Source organism: Psammomys obesus, unplaced genomic scaffold, assembly GCF_907164565.1.
Source record: "Psammomys obesus unplaced genomic scaffold, mPsaObe1.curated_primary_1811, whole genome shotgun sequence".
In the NCBI taxonomy this organism is placed as follows: Eukaryota; Metazoa; Chordata; class Mammalia; order Rodentia; family Muridae; genus Psammomys; species Psammomys obesus.
The window spans coordinates 43,670,360-43,682,705 of NW_026585895.1; the positions used below are offsets into that span (position 1 = coordinate 43,670,360).

General features: G+C 43.0%; 1 protein-coding gene across 2 annotated transcripts in view; it reads left to right on the top strand.

Moving 5' to 3' along the window:
- Positions 1-3,437: 3,437 nt before the first annotated feature.
- Positions 3,438-12,346, top strand: part of Dennd1a (DENN domain containing 1A) — a 474,895-nt gene continuing 465,986 nt past the window's right edge. For both annotated transcript variants that reach the window (XM_055599849.1, XM_055599850.1), the window contains exon 1: positions 3,438-3,521. In XM_055599849.1, the coding sequence (XP_055455824.1) occupies positions 3,505-3,521 (17 nt within the window). In that variant the 5' untranslated portion in view covers positions 3,438-3,504. The remainder of the gene's footprint in view (positions 3,522-12,346) is intronic.

Sequence of the window (12,346 nt, forward strand, 5' to 3'; positions counted from 1 at the left end):
AAACTCCACCCCTTGCCTCCCCTTTCAACATATAACACATACACACACACACAACCACCCAGTAGGCATTCAGACATTTTTGTGGCCAGGATGGCTACAACCTGCTTTGAAAAGCAGCCAGCTTTTGCCCTCCACCAAATAACTTTGTTTTATTTATAGTCTCCTGCCCAGAGCTTTTGAACTGACTGCTCATTCCAGAGAAGATCTTGATAACAACTGCTCCTTGGAGAGGTTTCATAGAAAACAAGGTGAGTAAACACACGGAGCCCCTGCCTGTCTAGCAGAACATTGCTCCTGGGGGTGTTTATAAGTCTGTGTTGGTGTCTGGGTGCAAAGACTTTGAATTCAAAATCACATTTGGACATTTCTTTCTTTTTTTTTTTTTAATTCAAAAAGGTTCACCCCTTGCCTTCAACAACCTCAAGGCATAGACAAAAGGGAGATCTTATTTTTATCCAGGAGGTAACTCCCAAAGAAAAAAAGGTTTTCTACTGTTCATTGTGTTTTCTGCTCCCCACCTGGCTGGGAGCCTAAGATGTTACTATGTCATGTGACTACAACATGAGTATAGAGTGGAGAGACTTTCTGGACTTATAAAAGCTAAAATGATAGAAGGGATGAACAGCATTTCAGAAAAGAAAATTGAAGGAGGCAAGGAAGAAAAAAGGCCCACTACCAAAAGGGCCCCCATGGACTTGTAGTGGTTTTTGACTTGTGTCCAAAAGCATGACTAGGTCTGTCTTGTGTCTGGAATTACTCAGCACTGATGTGGACCTTGGCCTCACTAGTTGTTAGTTGTATCATCTGGGGAATATGCCTCAGTTTCTTCTTTGCAAAATGGGAGGACAAATTCCCAGGAGCATCACAAGGATTGGCATGAACCAGGCCCAGGGAATACTGTGCCTAATTCATGGAGGGCATGCACTCACACCGTCACTAAATGGGTCTGTCATTATTGCTTCCTTTGTGGTCCCTCCAGGCCTAGAGGACAGGAAACTGGAGTTCATGAAAGTGAGTTGCTTGGGGTCCCAGCAGGGACAGGTAACAGGTTGATGATCCTGGCTCTCAAATATTTCCCTTTTTGTTAACTTCTGCCAGGGACTGTTGTGGTTAGAGGAGGTTTCAGTACTGGAGCCCTCATAATGACCAATAAAGGAAGCAGGCACCCTTGTTAAGCCACCCTACAGGTCCTGTAGTAGTTGGTTTTCTTGTGATGAAATACCTGACAGCAATTAAGACCAGGTGTGGCGGTGCATGCTTTTTAAGGCCAGCAGCACTCAGGAAGCAGAGGCAGGCAAATCTCTGCGAGTCTGTGAGTTCTGAGCCACCCAGGGCTTTATAGTGAGATCCCATCTCAAATAAATACGTAAGTAAGTAAGTAAGTAAGTAAGTAAATAAACACACAAAACAAAACAAAAACCAAAATAAAACAAAAAACCAAAGCAAAGGGTTTAATTTGGCTCACAGTTTTGAAGGTACAGTACAATTAACATGGTGGAGAAGGCACGGCAGCAGGAAATGAGGCAGCTAGTCACAAGGAATCCAGTCAGGAAATACAGAGAAAGATGAATATTGCATTGTAGCTTCCTTGTTCTTTAAGCCAGTCCACAGAATAGGGCCACCCTCCTGAATTAACCTAGAAACTCCCTCATAGATAGTTCCAGAGTTTTCTCACCTAGGTTATTGGTTGTAGAACAGCCACCATCTTCAAATCAGTTGTGCCTGTTGCGGAAGATCAAGAGCAGGGCTGTTGGTTGTTAACAGTCTCTCAGGGTTCTGTCTGCTCCTTCCAGCCATTTGTATGGACTCTGCCCTCATTGCACATTCCTCTGGGTCTGGGGAGGTGCTGGAATACACAGATTGTAGGAGGTTGACTAAAGAAAACTGTATGCATGTCTACAGGAAAGCTGTCATTCATGCTAGGGTAGATACTTTTTTCTTCTTCTTCAAGACAGGGTTTCCTGTGTAACTCTGGCTGTCCTGGAACTATCTTTGTAGACCAAGCTGGCTTCGAACTCACAGAGATCTGTCTGCCTCTGCCTCCCAAGAGCTGGGATTAAGGGTGTGCTACATCACAGTGGGGTCATGGGATGGACACTTTCTAGTGCAGCTACTTTGGAGTCACCCACACTCCTGTTGGCAACCCTCACTCATGCTCTATAAGTAAGTCCAATAAAATCATTGGTTCCCCAGGTGGAACTTGGAGGGACTTAAACATTGGTTTGTTAGTATGTACCCTAAAGGAGAGGGTAGATACTGTTTCCCCAGGGAAGCAATTCTTAAAACATGGTTCTAGACAATATTAATCAATGCAGGTCCTATAACCTTTCCAGGTGGCTTTCCTGTGGGTATGAGTCAAGGGTCTTAACAGGAAAGGTTAAGAGGAAACAAGGGCATGAAGTGAATAGTGTGACAGAGAAGATTTGTATGGAATTGACAGGGAAGGTACAGGTCTGAGGGGGCTACACTGAATCTATGCCAATGCTGCTAGGTGAGAATGAAGAGAGCAGATGTTAGAAACAGGCCAGGTAGAGGAGGAACCTCACAGAGTAGCACTTCCTAGAATGTTCTTGCTGGAGGCCTGGAATACCAGAAGAAGGTTTGGGCTGCTTGTTATCTCTTACCCTTGTCTGCAAATTATAGGTGAGGACATGACATCAAAACGGGGAGGGGACACCTGGACTAACTCATCCTCAGCCCCTGGTGTGCAGCTCTATAGTACTCCATTTCCTGGGATGCGTGGACTCTGGTTTTTGTTGTTGGTTGTTAAGTTTGTTTTTCTGTTTTCCAAGCCCTCACTTACCGATGTATAAAAAAACTCTTTAAAGCTAAACCTCCATGGTCCATGAACTTCATTCTCTAAATTTGGGAGACAAGAGTCCGAAACTTGGCTCAGTGAAAGCGGAGTCACTGTGTCCTGCATTAAAGCATACGTGAGGGGAGGACAAATGTCTCCCACCAATTCAGAAACTACAAATTTTAGCCAGGCAAGAGGACTCCAGGAGAATGGATGAAGACTTCTTCACTGGTAACGATGGAAGTTTCTTCAGGGCGTTTTGGGAAGATTCTGTCAGAGAGCAGTGGGACAGAGGTCCCTAGTTTTCTTCCCAGAGAAGCCTCAGGCCTTTCGGGTAGACCAATGTCCGGATGTGCGCTTCCCGACCCCCGGGGACCGCTTCACGGGAGCCGACTACACTTCCCAGCAGCCCCCGCGGCTGGCGGCGCGGGCGGGTGGGGGCGGCTGTGTGAGAGACGGAGGGGGCGGCGCGCGCCGGGTACGCGCGCCGGCGACCATGGCGTTCGCCGGGCTAGAGCGAGTACTTTAGTCCCGGGAGGCGACGGCAGCGGCGGCGGCGAGGGAGCGAGCCTCGAGCGGGCGGGCCCCAGCCTGAGGGAAGGGAGGAAGGGGCGGGGAGAGCGCCGGAGGGAGGCCGGTCGGCCGCGGGCGGGCGGGCAGCGCAGCGCCGAGCGGGGCCCGCGGGTCCATGAGGAGGCCCCGGGACCATGGGCTCCAGGATCAAGTGAGTGCGGCCGGGCGGAGCCGGGCCGGGCGCGGGGGAGGCGAGGCCGGGCTAGAGCTGCAGGCCCCGGGCCGCGCTTGGGGGACTTGTTGCCTGGACCTGAGGGGCGCCCCGCGTGGAGGCGTCAAGCGGGGAGGGGGACGGTTGCCATGGCGATGCGGGGAGGCTCGGGGACGGGGTGCGTGCGGGGTGGAGGGGCGCGGATGATCAGATGTCCCCTCCTCACCTGAGGGCGGGAACTGCTGACGTGACGAGGTGGCTCTCTCGGCGGGATGTGCTGAGAGCCCCAGAAAACTGTCATACAGCTGCTGGGAGGTGGGAGGTCCCCCGAAAGCAAGTCCTCATATTGGGTGTGTTTGGGGCGACCCCAAGAGTTGGCAGGTCCTGAGAGGTTGCTGCCTGTCTGCTTGAGGCCTGTAGCCATTACAGAAGTGGTGTGAGGTTCTTAGGGGGAGGGGCCCCTGGTGGATTTAAGGGCTGGATGGCCTGCTGAGGAAGGGCCTTTGCCTTTGCGGTTTCTTCTTATCTGAGTCTCCACACAAGCAAGGGCCAAAGGCTACGAAGGAAGATACCTTTGGGTTGTAACTGAGCACCTGATTTTGAAAAGGTTTTGTAATCCAATCTGGCAAATTCCCGCACTCCTTCATTCACTTGGAGTCTCAGGATGAGGCTTCGTTTTCTGGTGAAAGTGTTTATACTTTTAACTTCAGAACCCATTGAAACATTACGAGTTGACTTTGGAAAGTGCAACTTTTATGTGGCCTAATTTGGGTGTGTTGCTTTAGACTCCGTCTATCTCCCCTCTCCGCCAAGACCTCTTCTGGCCACTCCCTTCCTTAGTCCTAGAACTCAGATGCTTTATCTCTCTGTAATCATTAGCAAATGTTCACTTTTTCTCTATGACTAATAGAATTGCTTAAGGACATTTAAAAACAAAGTTGACAGCATAGGCTTCTCTGGAAAACAGCATTCAGGAGACACCATAAACCCTCTTAGAGGAAATTCCGTGGAATGTGTTTATTTCAGCATTTTGAGAATTGTACTAGGGAAGTTAGAAAGAGGAAGGGCCTCAAGGGCAAAACTCTAGTAATTATTCAAACGCTGCATCTCATGTCCAGGTGAGGCACACGCGGTGAGACCCCTGCCCAGCTAGCTGTTCAGCAGTTAGGGTTCTCCTTGACAAAAGGTGCCTTGTATGTTTTGCAGAAACCCTGTGATACCCACTGAAAGGAAATTAGAAAAGTTTGCTCATGAAAAAGTTTGCTTATGAATGTGGAGGCATAAGATGACTATTTATTTATTTATTTATTTATTTATTTAATGGAAAAAGGAGGAGGGGGTTAGAACATCGCTAAACAAGACTCTGAGAATCTGGGGAGGTAGATGATTTAGTTTGTGAACTATTGGGATTAAAAAGTCACTCTAAGCTAAGTTCCAGCTTCCAGGTGAGAGTTGTAAACTTGGATTTCAATAGCACACAGAAGCACTTTCCATAAGTCACCTCAGAGTTGCAGAGGGAGCACACAGATGCTCACTTTTCTTGTTACAGAGAAGTTCAGAGAGTTGTGGACTGGAGGCATCAAGTATTCGAATAATAGAATAGAACAAGCAGAAGTTCAGGGGGCTAGCTGTCATCTACTCTTGCTCTTGTCAGTAGCAGGTTGACAAATATGTTTCTTAAGTATGTTTGGTGGAATGCATCACTATAATATCTGGGCGATTGAGCAAGGGAATTTACCAAGGCATGAAATTGTGTTAAGTGTGAAATTAGTATGAATTAGCCTTATTGATCTTCAAACTAGACTGTTCAGTGACTAAAAGAAAAAGGCCTGGAAATTATGTTAGCCTGTGGTGATACTGAAAGAATATATGAAAATGGAAGTTATGAAAATTAGTTGTGATTTATAGCGAGTGTTAATTATGTAATTTCTGTCCATAGTTAGGCATATGGATAGACAGGAGGCAAGGGAATAATCAACTTAGGTACCACCCTTGCCATTGGAGAAATGGCTTTGGTTGCTGCTGGCTGTTCTGTCAGGCATAAAAGATGTTCATGGTGTTCACTTAGCTGAAGTAGAAGCTAAGTGTGCAGGCCCCACTGAGTCAGTAGGTACATAGGTGGGTGGGGCAGACTGAGCACTCTCTAGGCCCTTCTAAGCAGTCTGTGTTTTCTGTTAGAGGACAATGTGGATCAGATCTGGGTTCAAATTCCAGCACTTTCTCAAGCTGTGAAACAGTATATCTGTAAATCTGGATTTTGCTAGGGTAGCAGGAGACTGCAGGACCATTGTTGAGCAGTAAACACAGGGTCAGTGTGATTGTCAGGCCCATATTAGGAACTTGGTGATTGTTTTACACCTTCTTGTCAAATGATTAAGAATATCTGATGTATTTTATGCTAGAAATGTCAAAGAAAGGCATGTTTAAGGTAACAGAACAAAGTATTAATGACCAAGGGTTAAGACTGACTTAACACTGTCACAATACTAAAAAATAAAAGTTGATTAAAAAACAATGCAGTGTATAATTGTGAAGCTGGTGTCTGCAGTATGCTGAGTGATAAAAGCATGTGCATTACTAGATCCAGTAGGTGATTTGCTCCTTGTTCGGGCTTGGCAAGCCGAGGCTGCTGGAGCAGTCTCTGTCGGGCACATGGTAATGTTTAATGTGAATCATGTCATGAAACCCTCACAACTGTCCACTGGTGCTATTTATTAACCACTGTTTTCACAGGAGAGAGGGAGTCCATAGGCCTAAGATCAGATGCCAGTTCCCTACCAGCTGTCTGCATCCCCATCCTAAGTCAGGTGTCTCTTGTTTCTGTAACACTTATTCATTAGGATGACAGTGCCAAGTCTTGTTCCTCATTTGGCTTACAGTAAGTGGGACACAGACTTTTTGAGAGCAAGGACTGTCATTTGTTTTTCAGTTCCCTGTATCAGACTTGAACTGGCACATGGTTGTCTAGGAATAATTTATTGGCTGTGTTTAATAGGATCTGAATTAAGATGCTAAGACATTAAGTTCTCAGATTGAAATGTATATAGAATTTAAAAAGTAATTTGCTATTGGAAGTCTTAAAAGTTCTTTGTATGTAGTTAAGTGTAAGGCAAATTGTCTTGATCTGGGTAGAATATTACTTTTTACTAACAAGAGTTCATTTAGTCTGTGTTCATTTTAAGTAATGGCACACTGTCTTGCATCAAACCAAACATCTAAGTGACAAAGAAAGAGGTCGCCAGTATTTAGGTAGTTCACCGGAAACCTAAACCTTCAGCCCAAGCAGATATTTTCTAGAGTCATAAAAGGAGCAGGGGTAAGTGATATTCTTGGACAGGTATGTTTAAATCTTATTTAGTGTTTGAGTGATCCCTGTGGATTGGAATGTGGTTAATATGAGGCAATTTAACTGATAATGCAGATGCACAGCAGGAAACCGTGAGGCAGTTTAATATTGCTTGTGGTGACATCCTAGAAATTGCTTCCAGGCACCAGGTCCAGGAAGTGGGCTGTAAGTAATGGGAGGAAGTATTTTAAGTGAGTTTGAAGAGACCTGACATTAATGGACTCTGAGAAAAGCCTACTTAAGATTTGAAGGCATAGAAACAGGATAGGCCAACAGTTTTGGCTTTGTGGTGATCTGCATTAACCCATATGCTGTTCTGCTGTCCCGGTTGGACTGACCTTGAGGTTGGTATTGGAGGAATCTATTAACTCATTTACCCTCTTACTACAGAACCAAGAAGTGTCGAGCACATATTAAACATTTAATAAATATTAGCTGTTATCAATTGTAGTAGTACTGTGCCTAACAATATGACAAGTACTAGGGGTACAAAAAGAAAAAGATGCTCTTTTGTGCTGAGGCTCTCTAAAGTAGTAGATACAGTACAAAATAAAAGCACCCTGCCCCCAACCATCTCCCTCAGACCCTACGAATAATTTGTTATAATTGCTATGGTGGCTGGGCTGCAAGTAATGACTAGGTGGTGGAGTGAAGGTGAGACTGGCTACCCTGGGGGGTGAGGGAGTATCAAGAGAAGAAGGCTTTAGAGAGGGAATGTTTTAGTTGATAGATGAATAAGTGCCCTAAAGGGGTCAAGGTGGTGATGTGGCTGCAGTGACTGGAATGTCAACCAAGGGAGTGGTATGTATAAAGTCAGGCCTATTAGGGAAATGAAAATATTACTTAAATGTGAGGAATTGTGTTAGATGTCAGAAATTAGAATGGGGATGACAGAGGTGTTTTTTGTTTGTTTGCCTGTTTGTTTTGAAACAAGGTTTCTCTGTGTAGCCCTGGCTCTCCTGGAACTTGTTCCATAGACCAGGCTGGTCTGGAACTCATGGAAATCTACCTGCTACTGCCTCTGGAGTGCTAAGAGTAAAGGCATGTGCCACCACACCCAGGAGATTGATGGTTCTTATTTTTGTGGTACTACCAGGCTGGTGGACCTGATAGATAATTGAGGAAGTTCACATGAAGTAATGAGGATGTGTTGTAAGGCAATCAAGATGCTGAGAGAGGATGCTACCTACCAAGTGGCTGTCCTATTTTGGATAGAGTAGTGGGGGTTGACCTCACTATAGAGATGTTATTTGAACTCAGAATTAAAGGATGAAGAAGTAATAGTCATGTCAGATTTGGGCAAGACTTTGTTTTAAGCAGAGGGCAAAGCAAGAGAACCCTGGGAAAGATTATAGGAACTGATGCTGTAAAAAGGGATTTAGGTGAGGTTAGAGTAAGAGAGAATGCTTAAGCTGGGCCTTCCAGGTTTTGGGATTCTAAAAACTTTCATTTATTTATTTATTTATCTATCTATCTATTATTTATTTATTTATTTATTTATTTATTTATTTATTATTAATTTTTTTGAGACAGGGTTTCTTTTTGTAGTCATGGCTGTCCCTGGAACTCATTTCATAGACCTGGAACTCAGAGATCCACCTGCCTATGTTTTCTGAGTGCTGGGATTAAAGGGGTGCACCCCCACTGCCTGAAACCAGACCTTTTTTTTTTTTTTAGATTTATTTATTTTACGTATGAGTGCTCTATTTGCATGTACATCTGCATGACAGAAGAGGGCACCAGATCTTATTATAGATGGTTGTGAGTCACCATGTGGTTGCTGGGAATTGAACTCAGGACCTCTGGAAGAGCAATCAGTGCTCTTAACCTCTGAGCCATCTCTCTAGCCTGAAACCAGACTTTTTAAAGCATGTTTTAAATAAAAGCAGGAAAAAATTATGTTTAGAATGTATTTGTTCCTGTTGAAAATAAGGTGACATTCTAAGAACTTGTCTGTTGGTTATACACCATTAGAATGTACTGTTAAATATACATCAGCAGCTGTCTTGAGCAATGGCTTTCCAGACAGAGAAGACTTTGCAAAAACCAGAGGAAGACAAAAAGTGTAGCTGAAATACAGGAAAGACATGATTATATATAATCTGGACCCAGACTACAGGATGTGGACTTGGCAAAAAATAGGCTTGTGCCATTGAAGAATTCAGTGAGAACTGAAATGGGATCTTACTGGGGGCTTTTAGGTAGGTTATTAGCAGCAGCAGGTTAGAGAGCAGTGACCAAGTAGTGGCATCCCTGGACTGTGCAAGGTGATCCATTGGAATGTGAGGAAACTATATGAGACCTTAAGATTTATTTAAAAGACAACCTTCAGGACTTTTGTATTTTCTGATTTATTAGTGTAGCAATGAACCATTAGAGTTTATAGGTGGATATGTATAAAGTGTATTGCTTAGTTTTTACTGACAGGAATGTGTGGGGGAAAAGGAAGGCTGATGGATTGTAGAACTGTGAAATATTTATGCTGCAGGAGATGAAGGCCTGATCTGAGGTTTTGGCAGTGGAAAGAAATTTCAGACGAATTTCAGAGAGATCTTAGGTAGACATTATAGGAAGTTGTGGACTCCAGAGATGAGTGAAGGTCTAGCAAATTTAGCTAAGTTATATTTTAAATGGGGTGTTCCTAAGATGAGGATCAGTGCAGGATGTGTTTGCATTTTTGAAAACAAATGAAAAATTACAATTGGGAGAGGGTATTTTGGTTTGCAGTGAGAAAGGAAGGAATTTTTTTTTTTCTTTCTTTATCTTACTCTGTGTAACCCTGGCTGTACTCATTCTGTAAAACAAGCTGGCCTTGAATTCAGATATCTACCTGCCTCTGCCTCCCTGGTGCTGGGATTAAAGGCCCTCACCATCACCACCTGGGGAAGGGAAGAAATCTTTAAGAGCACCACAGTGAAGGCATGAACTCTGGTAGACTAAGTGAGCTGGTTCCAGCTGCAAGAAGGAAATATGTCCATGGCATATTTAGAAAGAGAAAGAAAGCAACAGAAAGCAACATTTTGTTAGCCACAGGAAAGGTTTTAGGGATGTTGCATTGATATTGCTTATGCCTTGTGAATAAACGGAAGGAAGGAAGCCAATCTAGAAAAGATGCTGTTTGGTCCAAGCTGAGCTTGTACTTCAGGGTGTGAGAGACGCTGGAATGGGGGATATAGTGCTGAAGCATCAAGTCCATATGTCCAAATGACATAACTGGCTTAAAACTTATATAGTCTTTCAGTGCTAAATTCTGAGCACCTTTCCCTGTTTGTGTGTGCGTGTATGAGTATGAGCTGTGTACTTTGTAAAAGAAAGTGAATATATCATGTAAAGGGTTGTAAGGATCAAAAGAGGTCTCTCTGGTTCCTCAACAGAGGTGTGATTATCTAGACAGGTTTTAGAAGTATTGCTTGTTGAGGATAAAGCATGCTGACATTGAAAACCTGAAGTTTAAAAAGGTTGAAAGAAAGCAGATATGTTTCTTTTTATAATAATGTATTTTTTAAAAAATTTTCTTCCATTAGCAGACAGTTAAGATATATGATATGTTATACTAAATTTATTTGAAGGCCTGAGATCCTGATATCTGAAAATAATTTTTTCTCTTGCTGGCTGGGAAGATTAGATGAGCATGTAAATAATCAGAATTGCAACACTTAAGAACATTTTATGTTTTCATAAATACTGGACATTTTTATTCTATTTTCTAAAAGACATCAATAATTTATACTTTGTTTTAGCTGGTATCATTGTTCAGTCATTTTCCATAGTGCTTAGTGTTATATTTTTAAAATGATTTTATATTGGACAATAAATATCTATAAAAATTACTCTCATCACTCAAGTTCAACTCATTATTTATAGCTTTAGTTTCATTAATAGGTAATAGTTTTTAACTTCCTTCCCACCTCCCAGTGTCCTGACAATTTTAAATGACACATTTCTTTCTTAAATATTTCCCTGTCCCTGAAAGATCTTTCAGATCTTTTTAAATAATAATGCCACACCTGAAAAAGTCTACAAGAGTTCTTTATTATCATTAAATATCTAATCAGAATTTCATGATTTTTTTTTGGCTAATGTTTAATTATTATTAGTGTGTGTATGATGTGTGGGTGCACCGTGGATGATATGGGGTGTGTGTGTGTGTGTGGTCAGAGGACAACTCTGTGGAGTTGGTTCTCTCCTTGCATATGCGGGTTCTAGGGATGGGACTCAATGCTCAGGCTTGTTCAGGTGGCAAGCACCTTTATTTACTGTGCTATCTTGCCCCTCCCCTCACTTAAAAAAACAGATTTGTTTCAATACACTGATGTCATACACTGTATCTGGTTGATACTTTATAAATTTTTTTTTTCAATTTCTTTTTCTTTCTGTTTTTTTTTTTTTTTTGAGATAGGATTTCTCTACATGGTCCTGGTTGTCTTGGAACTTACCATGTAGACCAGGCTAGCCACGAGCTTACAGAGATCTGCCTGCCTCTGCTTCCAAGTGCTGGGATTAAAGTACCACATTCCTGGTTTTGCAATTTCTTTCTTTCTTTTTTAAATACATTTTTAAAATATTAATTACAGTTTATTTACTTTGTGTCCCATTCCCTCTTTCCCTCCCAACCCCACCCTTCCTCCCTCATCTCCTCCTTTCCCCTTTCCAAGTACACTGATAGGGGAGGACCTCCTCCCCTTTCATCTGGCCCTGGCTTATCAGGTATCTTTAGAGTATCTTCACAGTACTCCTCTGTGGCCTACCAGGGCTGCTCCTCCCTTGGCGGGGGGGGGGGGGGGGGGGGGGGGGGGGGGGGGGAGGTCAAAGAGCCAGCCACTGAGTTCATGTCAGAAACAGTCCCTGTTCCCCTTACTAGGGTACCCACCTGGATACTGAGCTGCCATGGGCTACATCTGAGCAGGGGTTCTAGGTTATATCACAATTTATTTCTTACAGAAAAATGAACTATTGGTTTTGTGTAATTTCCATCGAATCCTCTTGGTTTATTTATAATATGTTCTATCTTTTATAGTTCCTATAACTTGATAACTAGAATTAGTGATTTGATGAGATTCAAGTTCGTGGCAAGAATACTTAAGTGGTAACAGCTGCTCTACCAGTTGGCACAACTTATGTTCGTGGCTGCCCTGGTTTTACTGGCTAGGGTGGTCAAATGCCATACTCTTGTTTCTGACATGCCTTTTGTTAGTTGGAATCTTTCTATAAAGAAAACTTTTACCATATTAACCTTTGAATGCCCCAGGTACAGTTCACACCAGAAAGACAGGATGGATGCTTGTCTTCCTTTATGAGTTTTCATACAGCTTCCTTAAATTTTCTGAAAGCAATTTTTTTATTGGGGGGGGGGTGTCACTTTAGATGCATTTTTGTAATCTTATTTGCCCTTGCCACCCAGCTTATCACAGTTATTGTCCTTGCTGATGTTGAATTTGTCTTTTTTTTTTTTTTTTTTTTTTTTTTTTTTTTTTTTTTT